Raw genomic sequence first — 14,513 nt, 5'->3', positions numbered from 1 at the left:
AAACCTTTTTTATAGTTTATTCTTTCATAAAAAATTATTGGGCCACAAAATTTATGTGCAACGAAAATGGGCCACGAAAGAAAAAAGGTAGAGAACCACTGGACTATATCGACAATTTCTCTGTCACATTTCGATTATCGACCGTTTCTGTGACTGGAACATACCGAATAATCGCGCGAATTACAATCAAGTTTTAAACCAGGGGTCGGCCCTCGTTGATCAAAACGAAACTCAAAAAGGTCTCTGCGGGCCGCACTAAATTCGAACTGTGAATTTATTATTAAAACGTGTAGTTTTCAATCATTTTTTTTAGACCAATTAACTTTGCATCAAGCGGACCTCGCATTTTTTTGGCAAATAAAAATTTGGTAAATACATTATAGGAGGCAGTTAAGTGTTTGCGCGAAGCACGAAGCTTTTGTTTGTTCGAAAATATGAGTCCACACGGCCTCATCCATGGTCACAATAAAACATAAAATTGCGCGATAAAGTTAATTTAGTTCATAGTGTAATATATATAGGGCGGTTAAGCATTCGATGTTATGTTTATGCTTAAAAAAACTATTTGGTTCTAAGCGCAACAAAGTGCGTTTAGTCACATTGAGTTAGCAAACTTCTAAGGTTGATAGTACCCGGGTAAGCACGGCGCCATTAAGCTGGAAAGATTAAACGAGCAAACGAGATACAAGAAGAAAATTCGCGTGAAGAGCAAAACTGTTTCGCATTTACGAAGGTAAAATAGGCAAAAAGTATGAGAAATGGCATTGTGCCTAAAGATATTTTGTCTAAACGGAGGCGGGCCGGATGAATTATATTGGTGGGCCGTAACTCTATTTCAACATTTCGTTGAATAACATTGTTTTCGAATAAAATGTACAACAATTTTCTAAAAAAAAGTGCTTTAAATAAAATAAAATCATCTGAAAACTATTTTAAATCCTGGTCCAGAGTTATTGCCAGTTTCACGTAGAAACATCTAATTAAAATATTTTAATAAATTAAGTTCAACCATAAAAACAAACAGAAACCGAGCTGCTTTACGTTTAATAGTAAAATTTGTCTAAAACAAACTTTATCCACAAAGGGCTGGATAACTGTAATGGCTTGTGATTGCGGGCCGAATATTAAATTTTGTTTCATATTATTAAAAGAAGAAAACACTAGGATTTTTTTTTAATATATAATTCCCCCTATGAAAATGTCGTTTAGTTAAAAAAATTTATTACAGTTTGCTTAAATTCGCATTCGGCAAACTTTTTCGTTATATACCGGTATTTTGGTATCATTAGGAAATGTGAACCGCGCGCCGCATTTGGCCCGCATGCTTTAGTTTGGTGACCCTTGGTCTAAACGCCCAGATTCAAGTCAATCATTTTGCCCAAATAACGTGTGTCAAGACAAGCCAATTGATAGTGGCACAAAAGCGCATTTCAGTCACTTATAGACACGAGTCATTACAAGACTGAACCAAGGTGGCGTCGGTGGATCTATACGCGAGTCTTTTCCGATCGAACAACCTCATACAATAACCACCGTTCCTACACTGTGGCCCTCCCGTATATCATTAGCCCTTATCGCCAATCGAAAATCATGTCGCGTGCGGCGTGAGACACATCCCCGATCGATTTTCGGCCCGCTATACGTTGGCGGAATTAGTGTAATCAACCCGGAACACGTCCCCGCTCCTCGGGGTATGGGGGGGGGTGCAAAGTTCGGGAAGGTGAAAAGGGCCGCTAATTGGCCTCGGCGCGGTTAGGTACACGCTCGCGCGGTTGCGATAAATCGAGGCAATTTCTTTTGGGAATTGGCGACGGTGGTATTCGAAGCCATGTGACGAACTCAAGGCCCCGGTCAGTCAATTACCAGCTGTCTCAGCTAGTGATTCGGCTCACCAGAGAGCTTCGTTCGCCTCACGTGGCGTGTAATGCGTTCCGCAGAGGGCGGACGGCGGTCCCGGCCGATAGTGTTAGCCGTGCTTTTGGGATTGGTGATGCACAGCGTAAGATAACAGGCAGCAAATTCGAGGCAAATTGTTAGCACATTGCTTGGATATATTTAACCGCAGCAAACTTGCTCGGAAAAATTAGATTCCCGTCAGTTATTTGGGTATCGATTAGATTATAAGGTTGTGCAAGCCTATACGACCCTTAATAACCAGAGTTATGGAGGGACCGAGATTTGCAAGACCCAGAAAACTCGCATCCAAAAAGGCAGGTCCTCTTTTTTTGAGACTCAAAAAATTCTCGTGGAATGAAGCAGATTAAAATGCAAGATGGCTAGACCGATTTGGCCAACATTCGTTTTTGTGGCGTAGCAAACTCGTTTAGCAAGTAGATTCAGTCGCGTTTTCAAGGGATATTTGTTTTATGGTTCTTTAAAAAAGGTGTTGAGATCATAAGCAACACAATGCGAAGAGAACTTATACGAAACCACTGCGTTTGTGTAGAGTAGCAAACTCGCTCAGAAAAAGCATGTTTGGTCACTTTTTCATGGAATGTTTGTTTTAAGGTTTTAAGAGTTTATCACTCGTTACTACTAGCACAAAGGTTGAAAGAACGGTTTTGTGAGTAGCAAACTGCGCGCAAAACACACTGGCTCGGCATATTGTGGACCTAATACATTCACTGTGTGAAGTGATGACTAACTAATAAGGGGGACAATTATTATTTTCGTCGCTGCATCCGTAAAAGTGCTGTAAAGCTTGTTCGCTGGAAAAGCAGACGTAGTCAGTTTCTGATCGATAAGTATCCCGGGAAGTTGTAAAATGGTTAATGCCATAGTTGCCATTTTTTTCTCACAGTAATCTTATAGATTTAGCAAAAAAATAATCTAAAAACATCTAGATTTTTATAGAGAAATCTAAAAATGATTTTTGAAAATATTCAATACTTTTGGTCAAAAAATCAACATTAAAGGATTAATGCCGTATAAAGTTGCATAAAGGGTCTTGCTTGATGCTTTAGATTTAAGATTTCTGCTTTATAAAACATTTTACTGAACATGACGACTTACTGAAATTTCGATTCTATATCTCAACTTTTGAAATTACTGAAATATTTATCGTCAATAGCGAATCTGTCACTAATTATACAATATTTTTTTATAATAATCTAAAAAAACATTTAACATCTAGATTGTATAATCCTACATCTAAATTCAAACCAAAACATCTAAATCTAGATTAAAATAATCTAGAATGGCAATTATGGTTAATGCACATGCTACAACTTTTATATGGTACATCAAATTGACGATTGTAAAAGTGGCAGATTCATTAATATTTTGACCGAATAATTCACGAATAGAGTTGCGAACAGTTGATGTGTTTGCCTGCATTGCGATAATCCCAGGATAATAACAGGCCCATCGGAAATAAAAACATGCATCATCGCTAAAAGCGATCACAGCCATTCGGGGAAAACACCAAAACCGTTATGACGTTTGATTAATTTATTTTTTTTTTTTTTTGAGCCGATGTATAACGCTAATGGACGAGTGGAACTCGAAATTTTTCTGATCTTTCCGAATTTAATGTTTTTTAAACAGGTTTTAACGGGCTCTTAACTATATTTCAAACGAGATTTAAATAAAACATCTAGGTCGGAAATATTGAAAAGTACAAACGAAATGTCACACACTTTGCTGTGAGAGCGCGTTAGTGATACGTTGTTTAACTTTCCCAGCTGTGGCTTAACAAACGACAGGAAGGTTTATACCAGTTTTATTGCAAATATTTCCCCGCGTTCGTGCCACTGAATGCCTATAGGCAGGGTTACCATACCATGCTTATTTCTAAGATTTGTGCTAATTTTTTATTGCAGTGTCTTAGGAAATACTATTGTGCTTATTTCTAAGAAACGTACTTATTTTTCAGTTGTGTGCTTAGTTTGTCTTATTTATATACTGTTCACTCTACAAGTTCGGCGTACCCTGGCTAAATACTTCATGGAAGTTTTGCCAATTCAATCAAATAAACTATTTTTTTTTAGCTTTGTGCGATTAAGCTACTTTAAGGTTTATTTTGCCTAGAGAGCAATAATTGTTTTTGGGAGTATTGTATTTGGATACCTCCCCCCAACAAAATCCTGGACCCGCCCGAGTTATCAAAAGCGTGCTTATTTTTCGTAGCAGCGTGCTTATTTTTTGGTCTAAGCAGATGGTAACCCTGCCTATAGGGGTGTTAGGCAGTTTTCAATGAAGGGTCAAATTATTTTGCAATCAAAGCAAGAAAGAATGCGAAATTTTGACGCGGGTTGTGTTGGTTTTATAATAAAATTAGCGACAGTGCGCTATAAACTGTATAAATTATGACTAGCGGAGAGCAATCGTAATAAGCCACGTATGTGTGTCTCCCCTTCATAGAAAAAACAAACATGCAAGGTATAATAAACTGAAACGGAGGTTAGTATCACAAGCTGAAACACACAAATTCTGTCATAAAGTGACAAAGCATAACGCATTTCATCATGAATAGCTATAAATGCTTGGACGTGACAAATAAATAGTATAGCGCAGAAAACTTGACTACATTGCCGTTTGACTTATGATACTACTTTAGAAACGATGGTCCCTTTAGTTAGAAACACAACATAAACAGATTTAGCTACTAGCAAAGTTGACATAATATGTGAAAGAATTTCGTGGTACATAGTCTTTCGAGGTACATTGCTCTTACAGCGTTTCAACCCCCAATATTTGCCTCACAAATCAGCAAGTAATAAGACTTGTCGGGCGGTAGCCTTGACTTGCCTTTAATCGTGTGATATAGGATGACACTAATCCGACGACGTATTAGGACGGGAAAGTTCACGAACTGTGGCTGACCTGAGGTGGAATATACGTGTGATGGTCAATAGATACATTGTGTCATCGATAAGCCTTTTACTACTGTGTTTAAAGCTATATGTACTATACAGGATAGGTGTAAGCAGCAGTGCGTCAAATTTCGTTTGGTGTGGTGTGCTGCGAGTATTTATTAACAGGCCACAGGTTGGAAAAACCGTGGTTAGAGTATACATGGATAAGGTCATCAATTAGCGCGGCACATGCATTCTACAATGCGTAATATGAAGAACACATACTTCAAAACTTGAATTAATTTTCCTTAGCAAAGCAATTAAGCAAAAAAAGTCAGTTAGGCATAATATAAGCATTTTATAGGGATGCAGTTTTATAACCAACTGTATGTTTATATATTTGCAGGGCATTGTAGATGTTACTATCTTTTTCTAAATTGTGGACTTCAGTTTTCAGCCATCCATATTTTATTTTTTAAAGATGCTTTAAGTTGTATGGTCGTGTCAGCTAATAAGAATGTTTAAACCTGGTGCAAGGCGAAAATGGATCAGAAGATAATGAGGAGCCTTTTAGCTTTGAAAGAAATCTTATACGTGCTTGGAGTTCTGTTGGCGTTAGCTGTGGATGCATCTACTACAGTTTCCATTGATGGAGGTTAATTAATACCAGCTTTGATTCTAATTGTTTTTTACGTTAAGTTTATTTATTCTATTTTATTTTTAACAATGGTATTGCTTAACGACTGTACTGAATTCGAATGTTTTAAAGATAGAAAAGAAAATTATAAGCAACCCCACTGGCTGTTTGTTCTCAGTGTGTTTTGAATTTCCATGTTTTTCGCTACGAAAGGTAGTGCATTAGTCCTGTGCTTTCCAACCAGTGGGTGGCGAACCCATTGGTGGGTCGCGAAGCATTTCTAAATGTTACAATTTTCTATTCGATAATGTAAAATTTGTGCAACAATATCACAATTAAGTTACAATTAGATGTGTTGCTTCGCATTAACCATTTCAGTACGTACGCCAGTAGTAAAGATACAGGTTTTATGTAACTGTTAATCTTATTTGCAATTAGTTGCATTTTAAATTATTGTTGAACAATTTGGTCATATCCCATTGTGGGTCGCACAATAAAACTTGCTTAAAAGTGGGTCGCGAACTAAAAAAGGTAGGGAAGCAGTGTATTAGTCCGGGACCAGTTAAACGATGTATGCTGGAAAGTCGATATGTCAACAACATTGATCTTTACATTGGTTTCCTTTCCCGGAAAGTCTTGAAAATACTGAAAACCCCTGTACTGTATGCCACGGTAGATTCATCGGTGTCCATTTGTTATGTTTCTGGCGATAGCTAAACACTTTGGGGCGTAACCGTTTCTGATCACAACGCACAAGGCATTGCGAACATTTATTTGACATTTAATTTACGAATGCAACGTAAATCGATTCCCTTTTATGTTGACCGAGGATAAAGGCAAAGGTATTCTGCCTGCTTTGTCTGGTTTGATTAAAATCCATAACCTATTGTCAGGAAATCCAACAATGCCAATTGTGTCTGTTCAAATGTAAACCAAACAATGACCGTTCTGATGCGTTAAATTTGTTTAAAAACTAAATAGAAACAATTGCAAGGGTTTGCCGGATAGGAACTTCATAATAAAAGGTATGGCCCGACACCAATCGATGGGCTACGAAAAATACCTCACAGCTGCAATAGTTAGTATTTAGCTTCGATATATGCACGTACATTTTAAGCAATACTTAACAGTGGATTACGAATAAAGCCTAAAACCGTTAACTATACAAGACTTATCGCCATGGGCGCCCGAACAGGGGGGGGGGGGCAAGGAATTTCAAAATGCGATTATTAGTATTATTTATAAGTGTAATATGTATTACTTATGAAGGTTAAAAATATTATACATTATCCATTGCCCCCAGTGGCATATCCAGGGGGCTGGAGTTCTTACCCCCTTTTTGTAAGTGATATTATCGTTTTTTGTTCATTTTTGTCATGGTTTAACAAACTGTTTGAAGCGGCGTGCTTTTTAAGTAATTGGGTCACGCGTCTTAATCTTATGCGAAACCAAAATCGAGCGCAAAACGGCGTTTTTCGTCTTTAGTTTGGTCGACCGTAAACCCTGGATAGTTTTTCTCTTTCGTTATTTGTTTAGGTTGACTATGATTTGCAAGTGTGTATTCGACCATTGACAATGATAACTCAAACCTTCTTTCCTTTTTTCTCGCTAAAAAACGAGTTATACGCAGTATGTTCCCCGCTGTTCGGTCTCTGCGCTAATATCCGATGTTGGTGTAACATCGACATTTGTTTAACTGAAGCAGATTCTTAAAAGGAGGTATAATGGTGACTGTGTCCATTTTTAAGTAATGATGGTTAACGCAAAATTATGCTCTTTAAGCATACTCTAAGACCACGTGATAAGTGTGCAATGGACACAACTTATTTCCCCTCAACCGCAGCTTGTAATTTAGCTGACTTGGCACATAACTCGGCGCAGATGTTGCGCTAATCGTGGCATAATAACACCCGGAAAAAACGATCTTCGTTTAGTATTGCAGGTGGTGAAAGACGTGCTTGTAATTTAGCGCTCGTTCCGTTCATGGAACTAGAAACCTTCGCTGCTGATAGTGGAATTATATGTGATTCTACCACAATTAATCACACATATTTCACGATCTTGGTTGTTTTTTTGCCTGAAGTTAACGATTGTACACCGTGATGACGCAGCTGGCGCCTGACAGGATTGTCGACGACGCACGTGGTCGCTTTTGCTGATCGTATTTGGCTGTTTCTGATTAGTTTTTTTATCACGTCTTGCAATCACCATTCTATGACGTCATACTTTCACTGTTTTATGACGTCATTATTCATTAACGTCAGACGAAAAATAGGGGAATTCCCTAAGTTGAAAATTCAGGACCCCCCCTTTTTGATTTTCTGGTTACGCCCCTGATTGCTCCCCCCTGGAAAATTTTCTGTGGGCGCCACTGCTTATTGCCCTTATCGATATCTGTAGATTCTGTACGTACAATCGTACATTAACCTACTTAACAGCAAATACTCGGTGGCTATGTGTGCAACTGGAAATTCGTTTCAGGATGAAAAATGTATCATTAAGCTGTCTCCGGATGAATAGAATACAAAGCGTTCTTCTCTACCCAATGTTGACATCACGGAAGCTTATGTTAATGATAAATGCCTTGTTTTTTTCAGACAACATAACAACAATAAAAGGGGATGGTTCTATAATGTTTCATGCTGTAGTGTTTAACAAAATGAGACACCTTGTGTATATTTTTAATAAAAACAGCCTTATAGTAATTTTCCTAAATGACTAAAGTTAAGTAAATTTATCCGAATACTTGGGTAATTTTTTTGCATTGCTTTTTTATTGATTTTGGGTGCAAATTACCAAAACTCCCTTGTTCAGGGTACAGCAATTGCGGATCCGTTTGGAGAGGTAACTTTATGACGTCATCTTTGAGAAATAACCCAGCCTCCCCAAAAAACCGACATCGTTGCCTGGGGTACAGCTTTTTAAATGTGTGCACTTTTGCAGTTTTGGCGACCCAACTAACAACAACTCCTTTGGTTGGGAGCAAAGGTCCTCAAACATCAGTGGCGGACCTCTACGGAAACACATGCCCGTCCGGCTGCGAATGCGGCGGCTCCACTGAGATCGACTTACGTTGTGTGGGTGGACGTTCATCCATTCCTGGCGTGGTACCTTGGGGCGTTGGTGGCTTCACCTACACGAGCAACCGGTTGCCCAACGACAGCCTTACTCGCGAAGACTTCACTTCGCTAACCAACCTGAGCCGCCTGGACCTCAGCGACAACGGTATCCGATACATAGCGTTTGACGCCTTCACAGACCTCGATCGACTTGTGAGCCTCATCATGGACAACAATGAGTTCGTGGCGCCGGGATTTCGCTCCTTTTTGCCGCCGGTTGGGCCGCGGTTGCGCGTCCTTAGCGTGTCGCGCGTGATGCGTCGCGGAACGAGCGCGTCTCACGTTTGGCGGCTTTTCGAGCGGCGAAAAGACGAAGGCCATGGCCTGCCAACGACCGCACACGTTCCCCTACCCAGTCTCAGGTCTCTGGCCATGGACGGCAACGGCCTAGTTGCTGTCAACGCTGACATTTTGAGGAACGTGGTGGCCATTTCACGCCAACTAGCTCGCATCTCGTTCGCCGACAACGCGCTGACCGGCAAGTCGATACAGGTGCGTTTTTTGGTTTAATCACATTTTGTGCACTTGAGTAACGCTTTGCCTAAATAACGCCAAACAAATTGTGTTTCAAGGATGGTCGCTAATAAAATTAAGCAGCAGTAAAATGTGATCGGGTAAAAGTAGTACAACGAAAAAACATTTTAGGCAATTGTGGTTGACAAGGCAACCATTGTATCCTCTGTAGAATAAAAACTTGGCACCGCAATTGAATTCCTATAATTGTTGTCTTGTTTTTTGTTCGTTTTACCCAAATAATGTTAAACGTTTCAAGTTGTTTTTCTAAAGTGGCGTTTTTTTACACTGATCGATTGATTGTGTTAATTCAAACATGTTTGAATGCTCCTGACCAGGGAAATTGAGGGTCTTACTTAAACGGGTTTGAACCAAAAAAATAATGAACGACTATATCAGTATTATGCAAACCAAAAAACATTTTTTGACATGTGGTCGACCATTTTGGAAAGCCTTTAAACGATTTGTCTTTACTTTGGAATTATTCTGTCTAATAATGGGCACTGTAAACAGGCATCAGAAAGTCTAGGTATAGCTTACACTCACTGTCTGTTCTGTCCCGCTCAATAGTAATATTATTGCAAACGTTTTCCAGGTGCTGTGGATGATGCTACACAGGAGGACGCGAACTTGGGAAAACCAGACAGTGCAAAGTCCGATTGACCAGCGGATCGGAGTGACCGCCAGGACTGGATTGACCAGGATCACTCCATCCATTGTGGACTTGACTTTCAACAACATAACAGGCAAGGGCGATAGAACTATTTTCAATCTTGAATGATCCTCCAGTGGAAAACGATTTTCGATGTTTTACTGCACCCATTTATTTATGTTTTTACAACTACAAAAGCGGAAATACTATAAACGCCTATACCAGGGATGTCCAACCTGCGGCCCGCCTGATATTTACGTGCGGCCCGTCACTAATTCTCACTTTCAGTATAGCCTTTATTAAAAACAGTTGTTTCGACTATCATCAAAACGTGAAGATCGCGCAGTATTTGATGTAGGCATAATCTTGTGTTTTTTCTGGGACTATAATCGAGTCTAATGTCGCATTTCAACATCCATCGAACACTTTGTGCACCCATCATTGCTAAGCAAGGTGTGTGTTTTTCCGGACTGATTTAAGGAAATATGTCAGCCCAAACACGTGAAAACTCAAATTTGCGCATATTTGAGCATAAGTTCACTCTCGAAGAGCGGGTGTTTATAAGTTAGGTTGTTTTATGACGTCACGATATGACGCAACTTATGACGTCACCCCTTTAATTTGAGAGGTTTTGCGGCCCATTGAAATTTTTAAAGCGGCAATGCGGCCCATTCTGCTTAAAGGTTGGACATCCCTGGCCTATACCTTCCCATTTTGTACTGTGTGACTGATGTGACTTTATATAATCCAATTATTCGTTTTCGGGCAACAGTTGGCTTTTTCCATGTGGTGTCCATATTAAACTTGACCCAGATGTTTTGGCTTCTGCGAAACTAAACTTTGGATTGTAGAAATTTAACTCGCTTATTCGTCAAGGCAATTCACTGACATCACGAAATAAGTCAATTCATTGCTATTAAATGATAGATTTTTTTATCTCTTTTTGATGGACAAAATTTTGTAGATAAATTTGCGATAAAATGGTATCTTATAATTTAGTTGCGTCGATGTTGCACAGTTGATTAATATTTTTGTTTAGTGTGTATATCATACTCCAAACATTGCTCGGTTCAAAAAGGTCTATTCGGTCCAATGATTGAACATTAATTGTAAGATCATCTGTTGACTTCACGATAAACACTTTTATTATAATATCTGCCTTGCACTTTTGACTTTAGTCTTGCTATTTGCGTAAGGCAACCTTAGACCAGATTGAGAGTATAAATTGACTGCAACTTCAGTCATTTGAAAATCTATTGTTTACTCCAGCGGTTCTCAACCGAGGTGCCGCGGCGCTATGGTGTGCCATTTCTAATGCTTAAGAGTGTCCATAGGTATTTAAGAACATTTAAGAATCTGATTTTTGCTGAATTGGTAAGCTTTTTGATACAACTATTTATGTACGATTAGAGACCATTATATCAAATGACATTTTCCGTCATTTTTTAAGTTGATTGTATCCTTCCAGTTCCATTTATGGTTAAAAATACTCAACGAAAATTCCACTTGGGGTGCCGAAAATCTACTTATTATTTTTGAGGGGTGTCGTAAGCCATAAAAGGTTGAGAATCACTGTTTTTCACACTGCACTCTATAGCCTCCATCGACTCTAACGGACTAAGTATTTCGTGTTTACAGGGTTCGAAAAGGCCATGTTCCCGACCCCCAAGATCTGGGAACGTCACCTGAGCGCCGCCCCCATCCACGGCAGTTGGGTTACGTTTGACAGCCCCCAGCCCCCGGTCAAGATGCTGCTGAGGGGAAACCCCTTCGACTGTAGCTGCGCTATTTCGAGCGGCATGGATTTTCTGTTTCGCGGCGACGGCAAACGAGTTGTCACCGACTGGGAAGTGCTGAAGTGCTACAAGCCGAAGGATCTGAACGGTACAGCGCGTCTGTACTGCGTTTGTGTTGCTGCAGTAAACAGTTGATATAAGTATTGGTTATAATGGTACTTGTAACGGTGCTGTTATTGTTCCTCACAGTTATAAAATGTATTTGTGCGGAATCTGTTGCTGTTAGTGTTCAGCTCGAAAAAATAAACCGTAAGGTGCAACGCACAAACTCTTACAAACATATTGACAATTCCCTTATGCTTCATCGAATTAGGATAGTTTTACCCAAGAAATTGGTGTATTATTGGCACAATGCAAAATGCACAATCCTAAGCCAACTTCTGCAGTTGCTTTTGTTTCTTGATTTTTTACATAAACTTAAAATTACCAGAAACGCGATTCTATAATTCCCCGTGGACGTACTTAATTATAGGAGTGTAAACTACATTGCCGGCAGGTAGCAAACCTATCTAGGCATATTAAACCTTTATCGAATCTATAGAATAATCTAAAATACCACTCTATTGACGACAGTTGCCGTACGTGCCATTATAAAACTTCATCCCAATGCAAGTTTTAAAACCGCTGTATTTTAGGCCTTTCGCTCCAAGACCTCGACCGCCTTCAGATTCACTATTGCCACATTGATTGGGGCGAGAAAGATTTCCAGCTGACGGGGGCACAGCTTGCCTTTATCGTGATCTTCGGAACGGTTCTCGTCCTCGTGGCCGGCATGGTCGTTTACCTCAATCGAACCAAGATGATGGAATATTATACTTACATTCGCAACTGCGGCAAAGCCGAGGACTACCAAAGCAAAACCATCAAGTAAGAATAACATATTTTACGATCTTCGAGCTGTCGAGGGACAAGTGTCGTGCGAAGAATCAGTCCGCAATATATTTTCCGATTTTTGTACCTGTTTCAATAAAATGTTCCGTTATGCCAGTTAAACATTGTTACCGATGTATGTCGCATTTATTTGTTATTTTTTGACCAAATAATATTCCCATTGGGCTATTTTGGGAACAATTTTAATATACATAACATAAAACATGATTATCACTCAGCTGTAATTTGACCAACTGTACTTGGTGGAGAGTTGAACACGTGTTCGGGTGTGAGTTCTCGGGTTTAAGTTGTTTCTTCGCTATAGCAATGAAAGTGTTGTTTTCTCGACTAATTTTTACGGACTAAAACCTGTGCATGAAACATAGTTATGTCTTATTGTTTGCGCTGGGTTAATTTCCAGAAATAAACAAACAAAATTGCAACATATATTCCTTAGTCAAAAAGGTTATAAAATCTAAAAATAGTATACTTGGTCGGTACTATTTATTGTATTTTATTGTCTAGTAGCCTTATCTACACCGTGTAAAAATCATTCTTAAATTGGTCTAAGTAATGTTGAAACAAAAAGACAAAACACGCCCAACCAACTTAGCGGTTTACGGCGCAATAAAAACCCAACGGCATCTACTCGAAATTCAATAAAACCGCCACAAAAGCAATTTCCCCGGCGCGTAGAAAAATGAATCGTTCTCGTCTCGCCGAACGGTCGCAACTTGATCGAAAAGCTCGTCTTGTATATACCTTTCAAGTCAAGGTCGCCAGCGTGCATTATTTATGACTCTACAACCTCTACGTTAAAGGTGGAAGAGCACACTGAACAAGTACTCCATACCGGTGGACCACAGGGGCGTCGGCCACAAAAGCTACTACACCGAAGAGCAGGCAATTGCCTTCGAAACGGCCAGCAACGAAATTCAAGTCGAAGTTCATTCTTAGCGAGATGCGCTCTTTCTTCTGTGGCCGTTCACAAAGCAAATGCAACGATACTTCGGAGTTTGCGGAGTGAGCGTTTCGAGTTGCACGCCACGGGAGACTCAACGATGAAAAATAATCGACGGATGGTCCAGTGACAACAGGACAACAAATAACGCAATAAAACTCCTTCAGAAATTTATGATTTCAGAAAGTCTCGTTTTAGGACCGTATATGTTTTACATCAAAGTTTGCCTTAAATGTTAAGATAAATATCATTAAGTTGTAACTTCAAAAAATGTGCTATAGCTACTTTAATATGTGATTTCATCCGTACTATACTTCTAGGCAATTTGGTCAAATACATAGTACTGTTCACGCATTCATTCATCTGGAAAGTATGTACGAGGTTACATAAATTTATTTGCACGCCTATATGGTTACTGTAGGCTATACCAGACCTTGGCAAACTACGGCCCGCGGCCTTTTTTTTTTTTTTTTTTTCTTTATTTCATCAAAACATTACTCTTGTAAGGCATCATCAACTATTCATACTCTTAGCAACTTACTTGTCTAACAAGGATATTTAAAGATCCTTTTAAAATAATCACACATTGTATTATGTGTATTTCAGATCCCTTTTTAAACATATTTGTTTCTTATGCGGCCCGCTATCAAAAAAAATTGCCCACACCTGCTGTATATAATTCAAACTGTCACGCAGACAATGGCAACTTTACTGCATATAGAAAGTGCAATATTCACGCGATCAAATTACACAAACTTCGACACAGCAAAGCGAAGAAAAAATACAGATAAGTATTTTGTGCCCGTTGAAAGATTTGTGCCCGTTGAAAGTGAGATGAATATCTAGCCATATTTGCTATTTTTTTTTTTAATTCCCTCTTGTGTGCTGTAAAATTGAACCCTGATAATAATGCTTTGTTATTTTTCCTGTCGATTTAAATCCCAGAACTATATTTTCCTGTATTTCTATAACAATACAATCACCTCAGCTAAATTTCGTTCATGTTTACTTCTCATTTATGTGTTATGTCAAGAAGCCATCCATGGCCACAGCAAAAACATGGTCTACGTCGCTAAAATAAAAGACTCCAATCTTGAAAGTCGTCTGCAGTGTTCCCTCTAAGGTGCGCAACTGCGCAATTGCGCAGCCAAACCAGACAAATTGCGCAG

The 14,513-nt window shown here is 39.2% G+C and overlaps 1 protein-coding gene across 1 annotated transcript; it reads left to right on the top strand.

Annotated features, from left to right (window-relative positions):
* Positions 1 to 5,339: 5,339 nt before the first annotated feature.
* On the top strand, positions 5,340 to 13,340 carry LOC146137666 (uncharacterized). The gene is made up of 6 exons (XM_083394418.1): positions 5,340 to 5,451; positions 8,377 to 9,044; positions 9,661 to 9,811; positions 11,356 to 11,601; positions 12,149 to 12,380; positions 13,205 to 13,340. The coding sequence occupies exons 1-6, from the start codon at positions 5,340 to 5,342 to the stop codon at positions 13,338 to 13,340; spliced, it is 1,545 nt and encodes a 514-aa protein (XP_083250544.1).
* The last annotated feature ends 1,173 nt before the right edge of the window (positions 13,341 to 14,513 follow it).

The sequence above is a fragment of the Ascidiella aspersa genome, chromosome 7, assembly GCF_963924565.1.
Source record: "Ascidiella aspersa chromosome 7, kaAscAspe10.2, whole genome shotgun sequence".
In the NCBI taxonomy this organism is placed as follows: Eukaryota; Metazoa; Chordata; class Ascidiacea; order Phlebobranchia; family Ascidiidae; genus Ascidiella; species Ascidiella aspersa.
This window is presented reverse-complemented; position numbering and strand designations above follow the sequence as displayed.

What these genes read in the sequence shown, in the direction of transcription:
- LOC146137666 (XM_083394418.1), top strand. Translation starts at nt 5,340, where the DNA reads ATGGATCAGAAGATAATGAGGAGCCTTTTAGCTTTGAAAGAAATCTTA. An exon ending in TACAGTTTCCATTGATGGAG is followed by an intron (nt 5,452 to 8,376) that starts GTTAATTAATAC and finishes GCACTTTTGCAG; the next exon opens with TTTTGGCGACCCAACTAACA. An exon ending in TGACCGGCAAGTCGATACAG is followed by an intron (nt 9,045 to 9,660) that starts GTGCGTTTTTTG and finishes AACGTTTTCCAG; the next exon opens with GTGCTGTGGATGATGCTACA.